Below are 13320 nucleotides of genomic sequence, written 5' to 3' on the forward strand. Positions count from 1 at the left end.
ACACCATTTCACCACTTGTGGTGCTGAGATCTCCAGCAGCATTTTTGATCCCCTCTACCCATCCCACGCCTGGGTGTGTTGAGCTGATGACGCTCAAAGAAAAATAAAAGGAACTTGATGACAAGAAACAGTTTGCAGGACAAATTGCAGCAGAACCACCTGAAGACACTTGCCCATTCGATGAGTGGAGTCTGTGTTGACTCGCTATGCTGGACTTTAATTCGCTTTGATGGCAGCTGTGCATCTGAAAGGCCTGCCTCCCAGATCAGCCACCGGGAGGCGAGAGCCGCTTGTCTGCCTACATCAATGAAAGCGTCCAGGTGGGCATCCCTTTTTAGACACTGCGGTCTCAGCATTCAGCCGCGGCTGCGGCTTCCGAAACGTGTCATTTAGCGCCTGCTCCGCCTATTAATTGGGGCGGGTGCAACCGCCCAGGAAGATGTGTTATGGTTGTGGTGGCTTTGTTGCTTGAGCCACGTGATGTGTTTGTAAACATGTGCATGAATCATGATCAAAAATCTTTTTGCCCACCTGTTCCCTGAGACCAACCAGTGTGGTCTTGTGATGTGTGTTTAAGGGAAGAAACGCTTATGTCACGGCGTTGTTCTGAGTTTGTTGATTTGAATGATCTCACCTGGCAACTGTATATTTATCGGGACAACTTGTGTGAGAAATAAAAATGTCACCATTTCATACATCCTGTTCATTCAGAGGCAGTTCTTTCTGGGATTTTACACTGCTTAAATGAATAAAGCACTGTTGGCTTTGCTTTATCTGATTTGATGTTAGAAAAGGCCACATTTTCCTCCACAAAAGGTAAAGCACTCAGCCTTCAGCCAGTGGGACCTGCTGGCAGCAATGTGTGGGTACATAATAGATTGGTTTCTCTTAATTGGATATGACCCCATGACCATAAGACAGTCAGTGATTTTATTGTTTTCCTGGTTGCAAAGCAGAAGTCTAGAGAGGAGACAAATGTTTTTTGTTACTTTACTTTACTTGGCCTTTTCAGTGTTTCATTATCTTCTCTTTTAAATACTAAGATCTGCTGCTCTGCAATGATAATGCTGTGGCTGATTTGGAGTGCTACAGCATGTGTGTAATTGTCCTTGATCGTGTTTGTGATGGGGAGAACAAGGTTAGTGCACAGTTAAAGTCATTTGGCTTACTGACTTGGCTGCCTCTCAGTACTTGTACCATGGCCCTGTGCTTTCTCTCTTTGTCTTTCACCCTTTCGCCCTCTTCTCCTCCTCTCTTTCTCTCACAGCTCTCCCTCTTTCTTTCTCCATCGTGCTTGTTTTCTTTATCCTTGTGTCTCTCTCTCACCCATCACTCTCCCTCTCCCTCTCCCTCACCCATCACTCTCCCTCTCCCTCTCCCTCACCCATCACTCTCCTTCTCCCTCTCCCACAGTCTCTCTCTCTCTCTCTCTCTCTCTCTCTCTCTCTCTCTCACCCATTACTCTCCCTCTCCCTCTCCTACAGTCTCTCTCTCTCTCTCTCACCCATCACTCTCCCTCTCCCTCTCCCACGCTCTCTCTCTCACCCATCGCTCTCCCTCTCTCTCTCACCCATTGCTCTCCCTCCCTCCCTCTCAAAGTCTCTATACCTTCCACCCTCTCTCTTTCACTCCTTCTGTATGTGTCTTTCAAATTCAAATTTCTGTTTCAATGGGAACAATATTGCCAAAGCAGTCATTCTTATAATCATGTTATAACATGTAAGCAGGTCAGTTTCTGTTTCTGTGTGTCTTTCACTCCCCCATCACTCTCCCTCCTCTATCTCTCTCTCTCCCAGTCTTCCCCTACTCTCTTCCCCTCTCTCACCCTTTTCTCTCTCTGTCTCTCCTCTTTTTCTCTGTGTTGCTGTAGTGCACTCCAGACTGTCTGACAGAGCTCCTTGCCTTCATTTACAGGGTGCTTGTTAAATCTCCTCAGCCTCTGCAGCAGTCCGCTCTCTGTCTGCCTCTGCTCTGAAGCAGGAAGGGGTGGATGCCAGGTCTGCTCCTTCTAAACCGGGATCAGGAGGATATCCGACTGTAGCATTAGGGCTTAAGTCAAGCAAATGCTATACCTGGCTCTCTACTTTGTGCCTCTCCATGGCATGCTCCCATGGCGATGGTGATTATGCCGTGCGGGGGAACGGGAAACCGCAGGCTCACTGAAGGGCGCATTGCATCACGCTCTCTTGCTCAGCTAAGCGACGGCGTCTGGGGCGTGAAAGTTTGGCATGTGGTGACAGGGCGGTTAAACAGTGCGCTTAGTGCTGACAGCCAGGCCTGGCCGGGAGCCGCCTGGGCGCTGGAATTCCTGGCTCGCACAGGAAACAGCGTACCTTTGTCAGGTGAGCCTGCCGCAGCGGGATTGCGTTCGTGTAGTGTATGCAAGGAGACAGGACAAACACCAACCGCAGCATTCCAGCTGGTCACGTAACTGAGGCAAAATCCACATGGGTGCTTAACTCCATGTGGTGAGAGAGGCCATTTGTCATTATGTTTGACGTTAGCTTAGTGAAGTTAGCGAATCTGGCTGCAGTTCAAAACTGTGACAGAACAATAAAGTGATTGCACAAACTTTGCACCAGTAGATGTGTCTTGACTTGTCAATGGGCTTTTGGCTTTTTGAAGGAACTGGGTCCGTGATTATAGTTGATTTCCAGCTTGTGATAGCTTAATCAGTTTGACCCTTTAACCTTTAAAACAGGAGCCAACATATCAATGCTGAAAAATCTCAGTTAAACTGTCAGTGTTAACAATTTCCAAAATGAATGAACCATGCAGCCTCATACAACCTTATTTATTTTATTTTTGCAGCTGTAGAGCTGACAGTGTGCGCGCCTCAATACAAATCGTTCTCATCTGGTAATCTGGCCATCAAGGTCTAATGAATGACTCAATAATTGCTCTTTTCCTCATGCTCCACACATTAAACCTGCCCCATGGGATTGTGGGTATTTGAGATAGAGGGTAGCTCTGTTTTCCTTACCTCCATCTGTACTCCTAGAAAATACTGAGGGAGGCAGTTATATTTGTTGGCACGTTTGTGTTCTCATTCTCATTAATTCATTCTTTGCCTCCCTGACCCCGAATAGCCAGAGTTGGTTTAAAGTGGCCCTCGGTGGGTTTGAGCAATATCAAAATGAAATGGCAAGGAGCCTCTTGAGACAGGAAGTGTGAAAAGTGGAGTAGAGAATGAAACTGAGGAAAGATGTGGCATTTGCATAGGCGTCGTTAGCTATGGCCTTGTAAGGTTGGAGCTGGTAACCGGAGACTCCTGAAGAGCAAAAGGCCTCTACTTGACCCTGGCTGTTGAGGCTGACGCCTTATGACTCTGGAACACAGGAGCACAGGGCTCACTCGCTGACCTGGGTCAGTAAATTAACACGCCCACTGTCACCTGTTTGTGATGTGGCTGCATGGTGGTTGTCTTCTCTGTCCTCCCTGTTTGGACAACAGCAGACAAATGCTAATAAGCCCAGTGAACGGAGCTCAGACAATATGGTGGCCCATTATGATGTCAGCGTTCACCATGGTAACTCAGCCCTGGACTGACCGGAATGGATGAGGGGGGAGCAGGGAGGGGAGAATGGAGAAGGCAAAAGGAGCGCCAGTAGCTACTAATGTGAGTCTGCTTCAGAGGTCTTTTTCCATGTGCCACTCTGGTACTTTATGGGAAATGGAGGGCACAGACGGTGTGTTATTTCACTGGATAAAACTTCATTATGTGGTGACCACTGCACATGAAAATCATTACCAGGGGAACCAGCAAGTCCTTACTGGAAAGCACTCTCCTAAATGTTGCCGTGTCGTAAGGTGACATCCAGCTAAAACCAGAGGTGGGAGGAGTTCATACACCACACTACATTCCACTCTTGAAGCATGTGTATTATCCCAGATATTGCAGAGGAGTTGTTTTTCTCTGCAAATGTATTTATGGATAATGGATGGTGGCATTCCAAGAAAAAATACTGAAAAACCTGTCATCAAACATGATGTAATTGCCTTAATTTCTGAATCTGAGATTGTAATTTATACAAAGTCATGCATGTAATATTAAACAAAGATAACTTTTTGGTAAACTACAGGTATGAACATCAAATGAACCTCGCCTTTGAATGGTTAAAAAAATCTGTAAAGGCGCCAATCATTGACCAGCACAAGTAGAATGTCAAATAGATGCCATCAACCTGTTTTAATGGAGAAACACTTGATGAAACCCCTTCTCTGCCCTGGAGAAAAACTTGCATTTTCTTTCCCAGTTCTAGCAGTTATGTCTTACATTTTGAAATATAGGCCTACTGTGCAACAAAAAAACACATTTTATACTTTGAGCAAATGTGGAAGCTACTTTTGCAGTGCAGACTGGGATTGAACAAATGCTGGTGACTTCTTTTTGCTGAGTAAATTGGTCATCTGCAGGGTAGATTAGCATGGGGGTCGACAGTGACAGTCACAGGCTAGCAGCACGTGTGGCCGCCATTGGAGCTCATACAGGCCATGCATCTGTGGCAAGCTTCGTGCCAGGCTACAGATGCCAGCTTATGGGATTCTGGCCCATGCCTCTCACAGGGCCTGGTCACACATGTCCATTCACTGGTCTCTGAACCTTGCCATGCTGTTCTTCCCATAGATGTCTGGCGAGGGTCGAATGTCACATTGCAGTAAAGTCATGGTTATGTTAGCAGAGAGGTGCTGTCACCTCTGGAAGCACTGATGGGATGCAGTAAATGACGTCCTTAGCGCTGAGTGGTTTGCCTCTTGCCAGCCATGGCAAGCGGAGTCCAGCAAGACATTCCTGTCCAGATCACCACACATGGAACTCAGCTGGCCTGTTTCACACAGCATTTAGCATATCACTCTGCACTTACGTATCAAACTGGCCCACATCCATCTGGGTGGCCCTCATAAGATCTTTATTCATCGCTAGTGAGGACTTGGCTCCGCCGGAGTCCGCTGGAGGTGTTGCCGACAGCATCTCTCTCTCTCTTTTGCTCGTTGGAGAGCACCAGGCCTCCATGTGGCTGTCTGGGAAATGATGGCTATGTAGCCGTCTCTCTGCTATTAAAGGGAACTGGCAGCATTGAGGCGATGGTGAAGATAGGGAATTATGATGTCTTGATCTTGGCGAGGCGGTGAGGCTCGTGGTCTCCCTAAACGCAGCCCGTCACTGGCTGGAACAGCTTGGCAGGTTAGCTGCTGCTGGCTGTGGGCACTCCAGAGTCCAGCCAAAGGTGTCATTCTCTTCATAAGAGCAGCGTGTTGGTTATGTTTTCCTTTTCTTTCTTTTCTTTCTTGGTTTTCACCAAGTCTGACAGACAGCAGGAAGAAACATTGCGTCACCTGTGCCCTGTCACCTCTCTGGCTAATGTAGCGATGTCTCTTTTGCTGCTCAGTATGTCAGAGAAGTTATTTCTCTCTTGATGTAAATGGTGTTAAACATGTAAGATGTCACCCAGCTGGAATCGTGTTTTGATTCGCTTGAGGGGCTCTCCTGGTTTCACTCAGCGTTTGTCATTAACATTGACTCAAAGCTACATGCAAGTATTACTTTTAGGTGACAAGAATACAGTGCAGGTGTAAATACTCAATGAAACATTTAAAAATAATTATGCATCATCAAAATATATTGTTACTATGTATGTGTGCCTGTCTCAATGGTGCACATCATAACCCTGTGTGGAGTTCTCTCAGTCTGGCAGATTTGAAGAGCTCAGTAGCACTTAACAGTAATTATTGTCAGACAAAACATCAACAGATTTTTTTTTTACATAGCAGCTGTTATTACTTTATTAAGCATCTGTAATTTCATCATATCCTGAATTGTTACACATTTTCAAATTTTCTGAATTCCACCAACCCACTCAGCCATCTCCAAAATGAAATAAAAAGTTTGTTTTTTCCATTGACAAAGAGCAATACTTGGATATATTTAGCGATTCAAAGCCAAGGATGATTGTTGTTTGGATTTATGCGGGGTATCAAAGAGGAGCTCTCTTGAATTAAATGTGGCTCAGGTGCTTGTTGATGACCTCACATTTATTTCAGGTTTGGTTCTCATAGGTGTTTCATTCTCATGAATCCCATTCTCATTTGCTTAAAACAGAATGTTCAGAGAGCAGAGCTTCTCTTTTAGTGCTTCCATTGACTGTGCATGAAAAACGTTTGCAGTCGAATGTACAAGATGAAGCATTTATTTGTCACTGTGAAAATACAAGGGGTGGATCTGAGTCTATGTGTGTTTGCGTATGTGTGTGTGTGCATGTGTGTGTGTATGTGTATTTACGTATGTGTGCATGTATGTGTGTGTGTGTGCGCGCACGCGCGCAGTGTAAGTATATTTCTAAATCTGTATCTCCATGCATACAATCACTCATGTGTCCTCAGTCATATCTGTGTACATGTTAAAAAAAACAAATTATACAGTCAGTGAAGCATGAACACTTGGGAAAAGGTGGGTGATCAGTCAGTCCAGATCAATAGAAAAGCATTTGGTATAGCATGCTGGGGCTTCTTCATCATCACAAAGTGCCTGGATTGAGTATGTTGTTCAGGGAGAATTAAAAAAGCCAGAAAACTCAGTCCCATTTAGGGAAAAACTGGACAAAGATTCCTCGACCCCTGGAGACAGCGGTCAAATGAAACTCGTGGAATATAAAACAAATAGAAGAAGAGAGACAAATGAATGCAGCTGTAGGTTAGACAGAATCCAGAGGCTGCATGCTGGCTGTGTTGGGTGTTGTCACTGAAGACTGGTTTGACCTGGTCAACTGCTTGTCTGACCTACCTGTTCAACTGGTGACCTGAGAGTGATTGCTCATGCCTTTGGTCTGCCATAGATCTCAGATACTCAGCCAAATAGGCATAAATGAATAAAAGTGCACATTACAATGTACTCCAAGATAGATGTTCCTCCACAAATCAAACTTTCCTGTGTGAGATGCTTAAAAAATTGTGAAAGAAAGAAAAAAAAGAAAATGCAGTGCAACGGCCTGGAATGTATTATCCATTAGCGGCTCCTTGCTTTGAATGATTATGTAGTGCAAATGCACCATCGATGAATTTCAAAATGTGACAGCGTCGTTTAGAAGCAAAGGGGGGGAATTCAAGGGGCAGGAAGAGAACGGCTGATGGATTTTCCTTAAGGGCAGATGGATCTGGAAGCCAGGGATTCATCAGTGGCTGTTTAGCCCCGGAGAGAAGGATTAGACTGTAATCAGCGCTGCGTTCAATTACCCTCAGCTAGAGGGAGGAATCCGACGACAGGAGCCCCAGTTCCTCTGGATGCTCGACTCTCAGTAAAATTCGAGCTGCCTGTCATTCTCTGTCAGTGCGTAAAAATCCACATGGCAGCTTAGAAGTCTAGCCTTGTGCCGCAGTAGGGAGAGGAATCCGGGTCGAGAGAAAGGCACCGATTGGACGGGGAGACAGACCGCTGACACATTCCTGGTCTCTTTTTTTGCCGGCTGGTGTGATTCTTAGCTGCTTTCCAAATCTGACTCTCAGTTGTTTTCGAGGCAGAAGGATACCAAACACAGTGCTCTGGGGATACAAAAGTGAACCTTGACGTGTCCTGATACTGATGTGCCAACAGCTGGTCAAATGAACCATTAGGGTAATTTTGCCCTGTTCCTTACCACTACACCGCATTGCTGCCTACAACACCACACTGCTGCCCACACTGCTTTGGATGCAGTGGACCAGTTTACATGAAGTGGTCATGTGCTCCCTACAAAGGTGGGGCGCCACGCTGCATGGAAGATGATAATGTCATTCACAGAGTCATAAGGTGGTGGTATCGTGTGTGGCCCCCAGAGGCCCCGAGGCCAGCCAGCGCCCGTTGAGCCTCTGGTATTCTGGTATGAAGAGACATGCCGGGCTAGTAAAACGCTTTCAAGAGTGAAGATGTATGTTCCCTCTCTTATTTCAATAACCCAATCCCCACATTCTTTTGGAAAAATAAAAAGAAAGAAATAAAAGAAATATCTTCAACTGGCACTATTTTCTCAAACAGCATGGACATGGAACCGTATTTTTTGGCAGCACTGGGGCATGTATCTCAGAATCAAATAAAAACCATAATACACACTCTCTGGGGCCTCTCTCATTATACTACACATTAATATTCCAGAACTGACATAATCGCCGGATTGTTCTGTCACAAAAAGCCTACATGTCTCTTGCATAATCTCGGATTCCATTCCAACGTGACTGCAAAAATATTTGATCCGTCTCCAGATTTACATATTTGTATCATAGCTGTTATCCCTCAACCTCCATGTTGTTTTTTTCTCCATTACTTTATAGCTCATTTCATTTGGCTGTTGCTTAAACATATTGCTGCATGGAATTGTATTATGTATTTACGCAGTTGCCCCTGCAGATTGCTGCAGTGATGTCCTCTTTGATTTTGAGCTGCAGTACGCCGTTCATTTCCGTGTCCTAGGAGGCCGATGGATCAGATTCTGCTCAAGAATATTAATCCTTGAGGTGCTGTGCCCTGATTACATTTCATGGGCTGGACTTGTCGGCATCGTTTCTAAGCACGCATTATCACTAAGTGAATGGCTGTCGGCTTGTGGAAGTGCATAAGATGCCCTCACTCTGGTTTGGTCAGTCGAGTCTCCCCGGACAAGAGGCACAATTCTTCAGCTTTGCAGAGGGAAATATCTTAGTCATCCTCTTCACTTCATTTTATATTCCTTGCACTCTCCCTGTCTCCTCCACTTGAATTCTCATCTTGAGGCAAAAGCAGTAAAAAGAGCAATTTATGAATGCGCTGTCACACGTCCTAAAAAAAACATTCTGAGCTGCCACGTTAAACAGTTATGTTTTTGGATCGGTAGATGAATAAACAAAAAGGGGCCAGCTTTATCTGAGGTCTCACGCCAAACAGGCAACAGTCGCGATGAAGACTCCACGACCCCACTGTCAGTTGACAGGGCTGATGGGAAATTTGCAGTGAATGTGAAGAAACCCAAACTGCTAGATACCTCCGTCCCTCCGTTCAAGGCCATGGACAGAGGGGCGAATGGCAAATCCTCGGAAAGGGAGGTGCTACATGTATAGGTGGAGGGAGCCTGCTGTGCAAATAGGAAACGTAATCAGAGTGCTTGGATCCACCATAGCAGGGCTGGGTGAACACAGCTTACCCAGACACATAGCTTAGGGTGCTTACTTGACACGTGACGTCAGTGAGGCCAGGCTGAGAGAACAGAGATCTGCAGACCAGGTGGGAGGCCTTTCTGAATTAAAGGAGCCAGGGATGCTGTGTTTTGACTACCCCCAGATTCGACTGTGGTGACCTCCATCCCGAATAGGCCAATGCCCCAAGCAGCCCCACGCTGCAGTATTCTAAGTACCAGGGTTGCCCACTAATCTCTGCTCTCCTGACTTGCTGGAATTTCTCCCACTGAAGGCTCTTGTCCACCCAGTTGCGTTTGATGTGTTGACTGGCCCTGCTATTAGGAGCACTAAAGCCATAAGCTGTTCTTTCATTCGAGACTCAAATGGCATGCTGGCTTTCAATTGAGAGCTGAGCAAAAAGCCAAGAGTAAACTTGGGGGGCTTTCATCTGGCGCTCCTGAAATGAGGCATTTCGGACTTCTTTAGGTTTTATGTCCATAATAGCACTAAGTGCTTTATTTGGCTGCTGCTTTTCCCCTTCTTTTGTTGATCATGCTTCCGAGTACTTTTTTGGGGGGGTGAGGTGGGGTGGGGGTGGGGGGGGGGGTTCTCTTTTTACTGGAGTCTGAAAGGAGGGACCCTTGCCCTGCTGAGGCTTGTCAGAATCGGTGGACTCCTGCTGCACTGTGGGTAGCACCTTCAACATGTTTTTGAGTAGCTGAAATTAGAGAGAGGAAGCTCTGTAGGTTCTACCTCCAAGTTCCCAGATTCATAGCCGACATCAAAAGACAAATACAAACTGGAAGTGTCTACAGGGAAGGGTACACTGGCATGCCAGTCAACAAAAGAGCATTGATGTATTCATCTTAGGTAATTACTTTTCCCCTCACAGCAAATCACAGCGCATGTGTGACGATGTGAATGTAATGCATGATTTAGAGGCAAATGTGATCTGTTTTTTTTAGCAGTTGATTGTTTCGATGCCTCAGGGGAAAAAGCATTTGCACGTGAGAAATGCCCTCACTGGATGAACAGGTATAATAATTGTAATATACCATGCGGGTGTAATTATTCAATGTGTTCCACTCACTTCCTCTGCAAGAATGTGGTGGATTAATTATATTGTCACTCCCTTGTCATGTGAAGCTTGCCACCATCTCATTTACTCCTCTCTTGTTTTTTTTTTTTGTTTTCCAGCGATGCGTTAGAGGGTAACTCCCTGAAGATTTATAACCTGGACGCACAGTGGTGGAGCGTGCTGAAACCCCCCACAGCCTCTGCAATGCAGCAGATGTGTGGTGTCCGACGGCGCCTGCCCTCTGTTGCTCAAGCCCGGCCGTAGCGCCGTGCTGTCAAACGAAGAGCACTGTAGGAAAACGCAGTTCTCCGCAACCGTCTATCGAAGCCCTTAGGCACCATAAATAAGGGGATTACTGGAGAGCCGGACCCTGACGAGCCCTGATCCTCACTGGCATTATGTCTGAATTGGTCCCTTTATTGCGATACCCCTGTGTACATCAGCATAAAACTAATATGCTTTCAGATTAACTATCAAAGAGCCGTTTCTGCAAGGTGGCCATTACCCAAGCTCCTCTGAGAAAGTATTGCTTTTTTTTGCCCACAGATTAAACATAATGTGATAGCCTTCGTTCTGGACATGTGGGTTTTATATTGCAGCCAATTTGTGCCATCCAGAGGTGTGCAATTCGAGCTGTGTTTGCAGATTTAAATGGAAAGCAGAGAGTTGGAAATTGCCTCTAATAATTAAGCAAACTTTCCTAGCACTGAAACGTGCCGCTGTTGAACAGTCTTTTAAAAGGATCCAATTAAAGTTGTTCTTCTCCGATGCTGGTCTAACGTGAGACTGCATTCATTGCAATCCGGCCGCGCCAGATAGGACATGGCTCTTGCGAACTGCATATCGTGTGGTGCTATGTAAAGCGTGAAGCACATTTCCCTCATTTCCAGCTAAATGGTCCATTTTCCCACAGAAGAAGCACGGCCCACTTACTTTCCCCCCCAAATGCAATCAGTTTCTCTGCAGCACTTTACTATCTCATCATCAACTTTCAAAATGTACCTGCTCTGTTTGAGATACAAGAGTAAAAATGTATGACCAGATAAGAGTTGGTGAGCATGCAACGTGTCCACTCCAGCTGGAGCTGCTCGGTCGATTGCAGGCGGATATAGTTTAGCTTGAATTAAACAAACGACAGGAGCTGAGATGAAATAGACCTCTCTGTATTACGGAGGTTTTTGTTCCAAGCCAGTGCCTTAGCGTGTGCTCTGAAATCCATCAATCACTCTCTGAGCTCCACCGTGTGTTTACCCAAACTCCCGGTTCTTATCAGCACCAGTGCTGGCCTTAAAGAAGGTCGCTTTCCCACACACTTTCAGTGGATCTGTTGGATCTGGATAGTGTCCAGAGCATTAGAGTCACTGTCTGATGTTTTATGGTGCGCAAGGAGAATAGATCTCCCTCCTGCTCCCAGTGACAAATTAGCACAAACACTGGACAAGTGACATTGTAATGAGGCTTTGTTTGAAGCCAGTGATGTTGTCTGTCAATTGCTCTTGGATTTTTTTTGCTTTTTGTTTTGCTGTTGTTGCTGTAAAAATTGATGCGGCAGATAATCCAATAAAGAAATGTGTCAAATGTGGTCTGAAAGATGTCTGATTTTTGCCTTTGAAGAACACCGCAATGCCTATACGGATATATGGATATACGCCTTGCACTGAATCTGCACATCCAAGTTTTAAGACGTTTGGCCTGTGTTTCGGTAGCTCTGTTTGTGAGTGTGGATGTCCTTATGAATATCTGTCTCTGGCTTTCCGCAGGGGACCAGTTCGTCTGCACCACTCCAGCCATCGCGGACATAGTTATCCTGGTGGACGGCTCCTGGAGTATTGGCCGGCTAAACTTCCGGTTGGTGCGCATGTTCCTGGAGAACCTAGTGAACGCATTCACTGTGGGCATCGACAAGACCCGGATAGGTGAGTGCCTCTGCATCCTGTCCCCACCGCTTGTCTGTAACAGCTCCCAGTTATAAGTTCATGGGGATCAGTACCTCTGGTTTATCTTCAAATTCAAAACATTCACTTCTCCATATTTTAAGAAGGACCTTAAAACTCTCGAGAAAGTACAGAGAAGAACAAAAAAACTGGTCCCAGGTATCAAACATATAAACTGAGAGATTTAAGTATCTCACTATTCTTTGCAAAAGAAGACTTGGGGGATTTGACTGGAAACAGCAGAACAAGAGGACCAAAACTGAGATTAGCTGAAAGTAAATTTCTCTGGGGGAAACACTGGGAGGCATTTCTTTTTTTTCCTTTTTATTCTTTTTCATTTCTTAGTATTTTGTACATGTGTAATATGTATATATTAACATATGTATATATATATATTATGTATATTTTATGGCTTGAAGGTATCAGTGATACCTTATGTTAAGGTAGTAGTGTAAAAAAAGGTATGGCTTTTTGAGTGTGTTCCTTTGATTGTCTCCTGACTGCAGGTTTGGCACAGTATAGTGGGGACCCCCGGATAGAGTGGCACCTCAACGCCTTCAACACTAAGGATTCTGTGATTGATGCAGTGAAGAACCTGCCCTATAAAGGAGGAAACACGCTGACGGGTAAAGTGATGGTGATCGTAAGCCTAGAGCAGGGCAATTTATACAATTTTACAACCGATTTGACTCTTTCAGGTAGCCCCTGTACAGTCTTAAAAGACACACAGCTAAAGCACAATATGTGGAGAGATCTAGCGAAACAGCTTGGTATACATAGTTTGTGACTTTATGTGTCCTTAAGTCATGGTAAATGATTTATAACCCTATAAGACAGCATTACCATATTGGCTACTGTTTAGCGTTAGCACCATTAGCACTGTTTGGCTGTGAAATCATTTCTGAGTCCTCAGGTGGTAACACACAGTAGGATTTCAAAGCTCATGTGATGTGCCAGCCCAGACTCCTGATTGGTTCTTATTGCCCGCTCTCACTGTGTGTCAGGTTCATTTGCAGTATGCAGAGCACCCGCTTGTGGATTTCAAAAATCATAATCTGCGAACAAGGCTATTATCATCCACAAAGCTCAAGTCAGAAGAGTGGTGACGGAATCGTCCCATGTTCATATGGAGGCAGTGGAAAAGGTCCTCACTGTAGCCCAGGGAGGGCACCGGCACTGGCATCAGTC

The 13320-nt window shown here is 45.4% G+C and overlaps 1 protein-coding gene across 1 annotated transcript in view; it reads left to right on the top strand.

Annotated features, from left to right (window-relative positions):
• col14a1a (collagen, type XIV, alpha 1a) overlaps positions 1–13320 on the top strand; it is a 90004-nt gene that overhangs the window by 14377 nt on the left and 62307 nt on the right. The window contains exons 7-8 of the mRNA XM_036537998.1: positions 11959–12114; positions 12639–12758. Coding sequence (XP_036393891.1) covers positions 11959–12114; positions 12639–12758 — 276 coding nt within the window. The remainder of the gene's footprint in view (positions 1–11958; positions 12115–12638; positions 12759–13320) is intronic.

This window comes from Megalops cyprinoides, chromosome 10, assembly GCF_013368585.1.
Source record: "Megalops cyprinoides isolate fMegCyp1 chromosome 10, fMegCyp1.pri, whole genome shotgun sequence".
Lineage (NCBI taxonomy): Eukaryota > Metazoa > Chordata > Actinopteri > Elopiformes > Megalopidae > Megalops > Megalops cyprinoides.